This window comes from Physeter macrocephalus, chromosome 20 (genome assembly GCF_002837175.3).
Source record: "Physeter macrocephalus isolate SW-GA chromosome 20, ASM283717v5, whole genome shotgun sequence".
Taxonomy (NCBI): Eukaryota; Metazoa; Chordata; class Mammalia; order Artiodactyla; family Physeteridae; genus Physeter; species Physeter macrocephalus.
The window spans coordinates 106,408,731-106,420,501 of record NC_041233.1 but is presented as its reverse complement, the minus strand read 5'-3'; the positions used below and the strand labels follow the sequence as shown (position 1 = coordinate 106,420,501).

The following is an 11,771-nucleotide window of genomic DNA, read 5'->3' as shown; positions in this document are numbered from 1 at the left end:
GGCTGAGTAATATTCCATTGTATATATGTGCCACATCTTCTTTATCCATTCATCTGTCGATGGACACTTAGGTTGCTTCCATGTCCTGGCTATTGTAAATAGAGCTGCAATGAACATTGTGGTACTTGACTCTTTTTGAATTATGGTTTTCTCAGGGTATATGCCCAGTAGTGGGATTGCTGGGTCGTATGGTAGTTCTATTTGTAGTTTTTGAAGGAACCTCCATACTGTTCTCCATAGTGGCTGTATCAATTTACATTCCCACCAACAGTGCAAGAGGGTTCCGTTTTCTCCACACCCTCTCCAGCATTTATTGTTTGTAGATTTTTTGATATGGCCATTCTGACCGGTGGAAGCATGGAGTCTTAACCACTGGACAGCCCAGGGAGGTCCCCTCCCTGTAGATATTTTTAGACAATTATGATAATTATTTTAATTTGTAGCCAGCTTTTTAGAGACAAATATACCCACTGAAGACTTTCATAGAGGTACCAGGAAGATTCTATGATCATGAAGCACCCCAAATATTAATTACTACCCCAATAGTGTATTCGTTTTCTAGGGCTGCTATAACAAAGTGTCACAAACTGGGTGGCTTAAAACAACAGAAATGTATTCTGTCATAGTTCTGGAAACTAAGTCTGATATCAGATGGCAGCAGAGCCAAGCTCCCTCTGAAACCTGTAGGGAAGGCTCTTCCTTACCTCTTCCTAACTTCGGGCGGTGGCCTTCAAAGATTGACACGCCTCGGCTTACAGCTGCATCACTCCAACCTCTGCCCCTGTCATTACGTGGTGTTCTCCCTGTGTGCTTGCATTCAAATCTCTCTCTTCTTAAGGGTATTGGATTAGGACCCATGCTAATTACCCTGTCTTATGTTGATTTTATCTGTAACGATCCTATTTCCAAACAAGGTTACATTCACACAGACTGGGAGTTAGGATTTCATCATATCTTTATGGGGAACAATTCAGCCCATAACAGATAGGATACATGCAAACACACCTCAGAGACAGACTGCTTTCAAGGCTGGGATTTGCAAGAGGAGGAGCTTTTCTGTAGCCTTATTGACAGTGTCTGCCTACTTAAAGAAAATCATGTGCATAGAGGGAAGTGCTTAGTAATGAAAGCATAGAAATATCTAACGTTAGAGAGCTGAAGATGGGCGGGTGAATCCCGCACTGTTCATGTAGGGTTGCTCTTCCAAGGTGGAGGAGGGTGATTTGCTCCTATGCTTACTGCCCTCTGTATATGAAATATATATCATACATATGACTCACTCCCCTTGCTTTGATTCTGTGCTCACCTAACAATCTTCCAACTTAATTTGACCTCAACAGGAATTCCTCCCCTAGGGAGAGAGCAGAGGACAACACTGCACTTATTAGTTAACACATTTGAGTTGGGGCTTATGCATCAGTATTTTTGAGTCAGGTTAGTGGGGCTCCATCCTAAGAGGCTGGTCAGCTGTGAAGGTCCTGGGCCTGTAAAATCAGGAACCCTGAGACATGGCAGCACACAAGGGCTGCTCCCAAGGAACTGGGTGAGTGGAATCAAGCTTCACTCAGCAATGACCCTTTTTGCTGCCTGTCCCTTCAAGTTAAATTGCATGTGTTCAGAATCAATCAGATGATTAGCAGCTTAAACCTGAAAGCTCATACTCCAGAAATGATCGGAATACATGATTTTATTAACCTTCCCTCCTATCAGAGAGCTGGCCCTGGTTCCTTTGGTCTTGTCAGATTGGGTAAGTCCCAGATCTTTTGGAATCAGGGTTATCGTTCCCAGGTTTCTGGTCAAATTCCTCACCATCAGCCCAGAGTTCTGCGAATCTGGTGAAGCTCTAAGGGTGATGGGGAAATTGGAGAGTGTTCCTTTAAGGCACGGATCAAGGAGGGGAGCCAGAGTGTCCGTTGTAAACGCAGCCCCAGGCTGCAGTCTGGGGCCCAATTAGCAGCGAGCTAAGCGGGGTTTTTGTTTAGCTTAGCAACCGCCTGCGCCGTCCTGGGGGCCCGTCGGGGTATCTGCGGCGGGCGGAGGCCCGGACCTCTATCCTCAGCTCGCGGTGGCGCTGGCAGCTGCAGAAGTCGCCTCCGTGGGCTCCCGGACCCCTGGCCCTCGGGGTCTCGCAGCACTAGGGCAGAGAAGGGACTGCTCCCCGCGTCGGGGAAGGTCCGGCCGAGCGGGGCCGAGCGCCCGGGGGGGAATCCTCCGCGTGGGGAGAGCACCAGAGGCTCCCGGGGTGCGCGGCTTGAGGGGACCCCACGACCCCCGTCCCCGCCCCGGCCGCCTCGTCCCGATCCCTGCTTCCCGCAGACTTGAGGTTCGGGCAGCAGGCAGGACAGCACTTCCAAGACCGGGACATGAAGGTCGCTGTGCTGGACCTTGGGTCTCTCTTTGCCAAAATCTTCAAGACCTCGACGGCGCCCGCGGCGGTTCCCTCGCCGGTCGCCTCCTCCAGCCACTGGCGAGGCGCAGCCACCGCAGGGCCGGCGGGCACCTGGCTTGGCACGGCCCCGACCTTGATCCTCCTTCCAGCGCTGCAGCAGCCGACACCCGCCCCGCTCCATCCCTGCTCGCCGCCTCCCACCCCCGGGTCTCGGTCGCGAGCCGCACGGCAGAAGCGGGAGGGACCCCCCCCCCCGGCTGCCCAGTAGCCCGAGAGCAGCCGAAGTCCGGCCCTCGCCCCCGCCCCTGCCCGCGGCCCCCTGCAGTGGCGTCTGCGGCGCAGCCGGCTCCCCGGCCCCCCTGGTGGCCGTGGCGCGGCAGCCCCCGGGCCCTGGCGGGGTCTGGGCGGCGCTGCCGTCCGTCGGGGGCCCCCCGGTCCTGGCCCCAAGACCCTGTTCTTCACCCTGCAGGACCTCGGCGAGGAGTGGGCCTCGGACAGCGACTCGGAGGACCGCCGAGCAGCGTGAGTAGCGGCTGGGACCAGGCAGGTCCTTCCTGGGTTGGGACCCCTGCGCCTCCACCTGTCACACCCACCTTGCCAGGCGCCCGTTACAAAACTGCACTATTTGCAGTGGCTTCCACTAAGTGCCCTGGGTACGTCCCTGCACTTTTCTTGGCTCCTTATTCCTCGGCTTGCTTTTCTTTTCAAACACAGGCTGTGACAGGCTTTTGATCAACTTTCTCGGAGGTAATCCTCTGCTGTTCACTAGCAGAGAGGGAGGGAAGGTGAAGCAGGACTTGAAGGAGAGGAGGACAAAATTTTGTTTCTTTTCTAGCTGAAGCTTTGACTCAGGTCATTTGATAGTCAGGTTTCCTTAAGGACTTTGAAAGGAGCCTTTCTCTAATGCAGGATACGGCGGATGTGCAGGGTACCCGATACCTACACTGGCGGCTATAATTTTAAGAAATGGTGAGACACACGGCGCCTCCCTCCTTTTCAAGGATCAGCCCCAGTTCTCATCCTAAGTGGAATTTTTTGTGTGTGAGACATCGAGTTGATTTACATATGTATAACATCATCTGACACAAATGGATTTGTATCATATAGCCTAGAGCTCCTGTGTTATTGCCATGGTGCCCTGAGGTACTCCGGAAACGCTGACTGACTTCGTGGGAGCCAGCTCAATGGGAATTAGGGGACACTTCCCTCGACACACACACACACACACACACACACACACACACACACACACACTACCCTTTCACCACCAGGAGCAGTGATGAAAACATTCCTCTTGTAAAATGTGGATTTTAGAACAAAGGCAGATTTTATTTTTTTAATGAGAAGATATAGCTCCTCTTAAGTGGCTATAAAAATGTTCAGCCTTCTTGAATTTCACAAAAGGATAGTGAAATGTTCAAAGGCAAACCAGAAAGCCCCGTTCACGGATGGAGATTTCTGTATTGTAATCTAGCAAAGGAAGAATGGTCAGGCCTGTTAGCAGAGAAGCTCTCTTCTCCCCCCAAAAATGGACTGGAAAACTTTTGCATTAAGACTGATTCTAACTCAATCAAAATTTAAATAACTATTTTCACAAAACTTCGTGACGTTCATCTCAGTGCTAAAATAAGTTAAAGAGTAAGTTGTTCCTTTTCATTTAAAATATTATATTGTGAAATAGATGAGTCAACTGATTTATTTTTCCCCTAAGGAAAATCAATTGCATTTGGATAAGTGGCTAGAATACATATGTCTAAGGAATTAGGCCTTTGTTATTGGCTACTGGTCCTTAACATTTATGCAATTAATGTTTTATGAGGAAATAGATATACACACTGACCTTAAACTCTAGTCTTAATGCTTTTTTCCAACAGGCACTGAAACATTCAGCATGGCCAGTGGGAAGCACTGGTGTTGGCTTCCGTTAAACCATGTTTGCATTGTCCAAAACTGCTTAATGGATACTTTTTGAATAACACTGTATTTGGCACTATTTACACTGTGCTAATCTACATTAGCAAAGATATCCCATTGTACTGAAAGGGCAGACATTGAATTTTACACAATTGCTTTGAGGAATAATAGGTACAGATATGTGTGTTCAAGGATCTTCCTAAGTACGTGCCTTTGTTCTCTCCATGGGACATCCGACAGCGCTTCAAGTACGTTAGTTTTTTTGGGTTTTTTTGACGTGTGCAAATAGTCATGTTCCCTTCCTTCCATACCTCATTTCTTTTTTTAATCATGAAGTTTACAAACTGATAAGGGAAAAGAAGAAAGAAAGGATTTTTTCCTTCAGTCTTATAGACCTTTTGCATCTTGAAGTATATTTTTTTCACTCCCGGATTTCTGGGGTGGCTATTTATAACACTGAATAAGCAAACATGCTTCAGCGCTGGGTTTAAATTTTACAACTACTACCTTATCTGTCAGTTTGCAGTTAGCGGCTGCTAGTTATTAGCCTGCCTGATTAATAACAAAATCGAGTATTTGGTTTTCTCAAGTCCAGGGATGCGGAGAGTGGAAGATGGTTAAAGTAAGAATAAGAGAGGGAGGGGGGAAAAGCACAGCTAGAGAGAATGTGGATACATGTAAAACAAGTGCAAGCAAATCTTGAGAAACATGAATCTAATTTGAAGACCACCACACTCATTTACAAAGGAAAGTCTTCATTCACAGTTTATCTTTTTTGGAAGAAAACCCATGTATTTTACCTTTGACCTGATTCTGTCCTTGGCCTTTGTTAAAACTAAAAATAGTGAAATTAATTTGAGTGGGGAAATATACAAACTTTCAATTCAGAGCCTTTTCATTTTTCACTAAGGTGCTATGTAATAGCATGAGTTTTGATCTCTGATTCATGGATTAAATAAATGACTGGCCCACAGAAGAGGGGTTCGCCCTTTTCAGTCCACAAGTCATACTGGTGGCCACATTTGAACCAGAGGCAGAGATACTGAGTGGCCTTATTTACCTCACTCTCCTGCACCCCCAGATGTGTGATTCAGCACTTTCATCCTCACCTTCACCTCCCTGTGTCTTTATAACGTTGTCCCACATTCACACTGGTTTCTGGTCTCCCCAGCCCTCTTTCCTACCTCCTTTTGCATTTCCGGTTTGAACCACACAGTTATCACCTTGTAAAAGGACTTTTCGTTTGTTCTGCAAATAGAAGAATTTCTAACAGTAGATAAGGTAGATAGATGGAGAATTGCTGTGTATGAAGGTTGGTAGAATTAAACTTCACATGGTCAGGAAGTATTTCTATCTTTTTAAAATTATCGCTGATAACAGAGAGCCATTGCTCTTTTGAGTGATTGAGTTTTCTTGTTAAAGTCACGTAAGTGTGGAAATATCAAGTTGGACTTGTTAACTTGACTGCCAATAAAATGAATGCAGGGACTTCTCTGAGGCAGCCCAGAGTTGGAGTGATCCTTAAGGACCCAGGCAGGAATCCAATGAGTTGGATTCCAATCTCAAACCATTTGCTAGCTGTGTAATTCTGGGCAAGCTCTTCAGTTTTCCAAACTGTAGATTTTCCACCTTGACAAAATGGAGATAATAATAGTTTCCTCATAGGGATGTTCCAAAAATTCATTGAAATAATATTTTAAGCACCTAACACATGGAGAAGTGTTTAAAAAATAGTATCTGATTATTATCTGCTTCTTGGCACAGGAATGAAAATAGAAAACATGTTTCATTGAAGAATACATTGCAGGAGAAAAAGAGAGCGACAGAAAAAATTCATTGATATTTATTGTACAACTGTAATAAATGGCATCTTTTAGTGCAATTATTTGGGAGAACAAATTGCAGTACACTCTAATCTTTCATCATTTTCTCTGTAAAATTTACAGAAGATAAAGATTACTTTAATTAGTATTACCACTCATTGCTGTACAATACCTAGAAGAAAATGTATTTGCCACCCTGGGATCAAACTTTCTTACTTTTCGAGACACTGCAGAATAACCAGTAGCATCACAAATCAAATCGTACATAGCCAGGACTTTGTTTGTATAGCTCTTGTGCATTCCTACCCAGTGATCGTACTATATATACACACAGCATATCTTTTTTTAAATGATAAACTCTTTGTCCTGTGACACTTAACACACACCCACAAAAGGCATTTAATAAATACTTATTAAAAGAATAAATGAAAATATTTTCATCACAAAATCCACTTTCATGGGTTCCTAACCTTATAAAAATCGAGAGGAAATTTAAATGTCCTTCTTTACAAAATTGTCTGGGCCTTTCTGTTTCATTGTCTTGGAGTTTTCCCAGAGTTAGTAAATGCTTTCTGCTGGGAGTTTGCATTTCCACAGGGATGAATGGTGAGCTCAGTAGACAATTGTCATATGACTGTTACTTTCTGTTACAGTCATATGATCATCAATTTCGTTAAAAATAGTAATGAACTTGACTTGGTCATTCATGTCTAGCATTTGCTTAAACCCAAGAAAAGAATTTTGTTCTTAATGTCTTATACAGTAGGTTTTTAAGCTTTAAATTATCTTCTTTACTTTATTATTATATTTGAAGTCTCAAAAATTGAATTTGAGCTATTATGTTCTGCTGTGTATTTAAAAAACACATTCTGAATTTTTTCTTATATGATAGGTAACGTGTGTACTTGATATGTTAGCAGTTACCAGTTAGTTACCTGTTACCAATCCATGATAAGTACAGAAAGTGAGGATAAATCTTTTTTTTTTTTTTTTTTTTTTTTTGTGGTATGCGGGCCTCCCTCTGTTGCGGCCTCTCCCGTTGCGGAGCACAGGCTCCGGAGGCGCAGGCTCAGCGACCATGGCTCACGGGCCCAGCCGCTCCGCGGCATGTGGCATCCTCCCAGACCGGGGCGCGAACCCGGTTCCCCTGCATCGGCAGGCGGACGCGCAACCACTGCGCCACCAGGGAAGCCCGAGGATAAATCTTTAGAAAAGTTTATAGCAATTGACAGAGTAACTTTATGTCTGTTGACTGATAACAGAACTTTTGGATTTGTATTTTGTGTATCTTTTTTTCCATTTTACTTTCTAGTAATTTATTTTCATTACACTTAAAAAATTATAACATCCACAATGAATAGGAAAAAAATTTTTAATGGTCAGACTACACATTAGTTTGAGAAGCACTGAAGCAGACTTTATTTAGACACCTTTAGACCACATGAGCAAATTTCAGGACACCAAGAGAGAAAAAAACAGCCAAATGATTATACTACCATTCTACTCTTCCTAAAGTAGAGGGCTAAGCAATATTTGAACAGTATCCTCTGATTAAAGATGAAATTCTTTAAATTGTTCAAATGATAGAGTTGAGAACATGCTGTAGTCACAATGTCTTTGGGAGCTATGGCTGTGAAGTGTGAAGTTACAACTGGTGGCCAAGAATCCACTGCTCAAAAGGAGGGGGTTTATCACACTTACTGCTTTTTTTTTTTTTTTTTTTGAAGTTGTATGCCAATGGCTACATCCCATCAGAGGTCTTCTAATTCATTCAAAACCCTTGATGGCAATTTCTCTCACAAAGCATAACTTGCAAACACAGATAATTTCCCCCCAAAAAGGAACTTTTAACAGGAAATTTACAGACATGACATGCTCTCTTCTCTTGTTGCCAAAGTATAGTCTCTTTGGAAGAGTTCCTGACTTATGGCTAATAGATGATCATGTGTATTAATCCCTTCTGAATCGCATAGGAAGGAATCATGTCATGATGAAGGCAGTGATCCTATGCCCCATCAGTATATTTTCCCGTATTTTAAGTTTAATTTCCATTTGGAGCTTACGTTCTGCTACTGGTGGAAGCGAAAACCCAGTTATCTGGGATTGCTCTCATCTTTATCTTAGGCTTGCGCCCCATTCTGGGGGCTTACATGAGACCAGGACATTCAGTGGTGCATTCTGGGGGCTTACATGAGACCAGGACATTCAGTGGTGCATTCTGGGGGCTTACATGAGACCAGGACATTCAGTGGTGCATTCTGGGGGCTTACATGAGACCAGGACATTCAGTGGTGGGGAAGGAACCCACTTGTTCTTTGATGACATCTGTTCTTGCTGAATCCGCTGAAATATCCTCAATCTCATCTTGTCCTTCTTTAGAACCCAGGTCTCATGCCTTTATCCACAAAGGTCCTTCAAGTTAGGGGTCTCCCTCCCTTCTGTGGTACTTAACGGGAGCCCCTGGGGGCAGCCCGCCGCTCTCATACCAACCTTCTCAGTCACAGGACTTCCGGGAGGATGCCAGCCCACACCACATAGCCTTTCTTTTCTCTGGGATTTTACCACCTCACCTAAGTTCTGTGGAAGGATCAGGGCCCTCTGAACCTTCACCTCCACTGCATCTGAGGTCTGAGCTTTGCGCCTCTGAATCACAGTGTCCTAAAGGACATCCTCTAGGAACGCCCTGGTGCTGAAAGCCTGATTCAGGGTTCCACCAGCCCGTGGGAATAAGAAAAGACACTCCTTTTATTATTTTGCTATGGTGTAAATCAAGTGAAGGGCTGGCTAGATTTCTGCCCTCTGTCGACTTCCTGGCTGGGTGCCTTCCATGGGGACAGTGTCCCTGGTGGACTATTTTGCTTTGTAGTGGTCCCTCAAGTCATAATCCCCATTCCCTGACCTCCCTGAGAGTCCCTCTCTCAAAAATATAGAAAATCTGAGCCTACGAAATCTCCCCATTCCAGGGAATCTGTTTTCCTTCTGAGGGTTCCGAAGAATCTCCCTGATATATCTATTTCCTCCTAAATCCTTTCCTATGCTAAAAATAAAAAATCCAGGGCTTCCCTGGTGGCGCAGTGATTGAGAGTCCGCCTGCCGATGCAGGGGACACAGGTTCGTGCCCCGGTCCGGGAAGATCCCACATGCCGCGGAGCGGCTGGGCCCGTGAGCCATGGCCACTGAGCCTGCGCGTCCGGAGCCTGTGCTCCGCAACGGGAGAGGCCACAACAGTGAGAGGCCCGCATACCACAAAAAAAAAAAAAAAAAATCCATACCAATCTTGTAAGCTTAGGCTTTAAAAAAAAAAAAAAAAGCAACAATAGCGTAAACATAAAGGAAAAAAACCCTACTACATTCTCTGCTTTCTGAAACAATAAGCAAAAAAGCCTTGGATCACTCAATGTAGGAAGGGACAAAGGAAAATGAAAGAACACTAGGGAAAAAAATATCAGTTAACATTTTAAAATTCTCTATCACATATCCTTCATGCACAGAGAACACTTTTTTTCTCCTTACCAGTGCAGTGTAGTTATTCGTTTAGTTCAACAACAGCCAAATCACACACCTCTTTGGATATGAATAATTTTGCAATCCATAAGCAAGAATTTTGCTTTGTAACAAAATATTACCTGAACATTTTATGGTCCTAGGAATACTAGGTATTATACACATATTAAATAGAGCATGATTCATCAAATACTATGTGCTATTCATTAAATAAATGAATGAATACTATTCATTAAATATGTATTGAAAAAATTCAAAACATGTCCCTTTATTTTTTAAATTTATTTTATCAAAGTAAAGTTCATTTACAATGTTGTATTAATTTCTGCTGCACAGCAAAGTGATTCAGTTATACATTTATATATACATTCTTTTTCATGTTCTTTTCTATCATGGCTTATCACAGGATATTGAATATAGTTTCCTGTGCTATACAGTAGGACCTTGCTGTTTATCCATTCTATATATAATAGTTAATCCCAAACTTAGAAATAGTCAATGAAGACACGTTTCATAAAGCACAGAAACTAAAGAAAGCCTTTGACATGATTAAATATCCAGTTGTGAACTTGGGAAAGAAGCAGATGGTCTTTGGTAATGACAAGAAAAACAGTGAAGCTAAGACTTTCCCTACTGTTACTTAAGAAACAGATTATTAAGGCTAAGTTGAACTCAAAATTTTCTTCTCATATGCATATATACATATATATTCTTCTTAGGATCATTGTCTTCTTTAATTTATTATAGTGCCAGTAATACGGATGAGGACAAGTCCTGTCTGGGAGCTCACAATTTACATCAGGCTTTTAAAGCTAATAATTATGTTTCAGAGAATGTCACAGATGCATAGAAAGTTGAAATAAGGATTTATTCAAAAATGCAACATTTCATTCAAATTCCTAACCCTGGACAGTGAAATCTTAAAAACCATTCATGTATATGCAAAACTCTTCCTAATCCAGTTAAATTAAGAGTCTACATTGAATAAAATGAATCCCTCCCTGTAAAACACTAGTAATTTCATTCTAAATTAATGCATAAGAAGTAAATCCTAGGGAACTTTAATCTTATAGTATATGAAGTCTATTTTAAAGAAACGGGTGATGTATTCTCAAGAAAAAGTCTTGGTTTTATTTACTAGTTTAACATTTTTAATAAGTGTTTCACTGATTGATGTGAACATTGCTCAAATATGTATTATTCTACAAAGCCAAGGTTCTCAGCATTTGAAATAACGACTAGTATTTCCATGTCTACCAGGTACCAAATGCTGTGTGCATGTTCTATAGACATTGTCATGAACCCCCAAAACAAACATACAAGGTAGGAATTTTATTTCCATTTTATTTACATATGAAGAAACTGAGGTTCAGAAAGGAGAAGTGGTCTAATTCACGTGATTATGGTTAATATGTGGAAAAATGTAAGATTCAAATCCAGGCAGTCAATTTTTACCATCCATGCATATGTGTAACCAAGTGTTTTTAAGATGATAATAAGGGTTAAAGTCTACTTTTACGGTAATTGGTAGTATTTTTCCTGGAACAAACTGACTCTAAGAAATTATACTCTTTTCAATAAAAATAAGTATGGAAAATAAAAATCATGTTAATAAGTAATCTAAAAGTATTTTCCTCAAAATATTATTTCTAGTAGTACTGATCAGGAGACCAAAATTAAAGCATACTTTTGTCCATTTTGAAGTACAGATAACAAAGGACTTTTATCATAAAGCTATGACATCTTTAAAATAAAGCATTAGTTTTGTCATTTCCTAGTTTATTATATATGTGTTTCTTATAAACTATTTTGTGTACATTTAATAGTAAATCAAATACTTTATTCGTACAAGTAAGGCAGATAATTAGCAAGCATTGTCTTACTTGGAAGAAAAACGGAGAAGAAGCAATTAGATGTGGTCCTTGTTAGAGGAAAGGGTATACATATACATTAGCATTTTCTTTTTTTTAAAAATTTATTTATTTATTATTTATTTATGGCTGTGTTGGGTCTTCGTTTCTGTGCGAGGGCTTTCTCTAGTTGTGGCAAGCGGGGGCCACTCTTCATCGCGGTGCGCGGGCCTCTCGCTATCGCGACCTCTCTTGCTGCGGAGCACAGGCTCCAGACGCGCAGGCTCAGTA

The 11,771-nt window shown here is 42.3% G+C and overlaps 1 protein-coding gene across 1 annotated transcript in view; it reads left to right on the top strand.

Annotated features, from left to right (window-relative positions):
- LOC102990625 (toll-like receptor 3) overlaps positions 1–11,771 on the top strand; it is a 59,031-nt gene that overhangs the window by 16,229 nt on the left and 31,031 nt on the right. Inside the window, 1 exon segment of the mRNA XM_055081365.1 lies at positions 2,859–2,911. Within this exon segment, the coding sequence (XP_054937340.1) occupies positions 2,859–2,911 (53 nt within the window).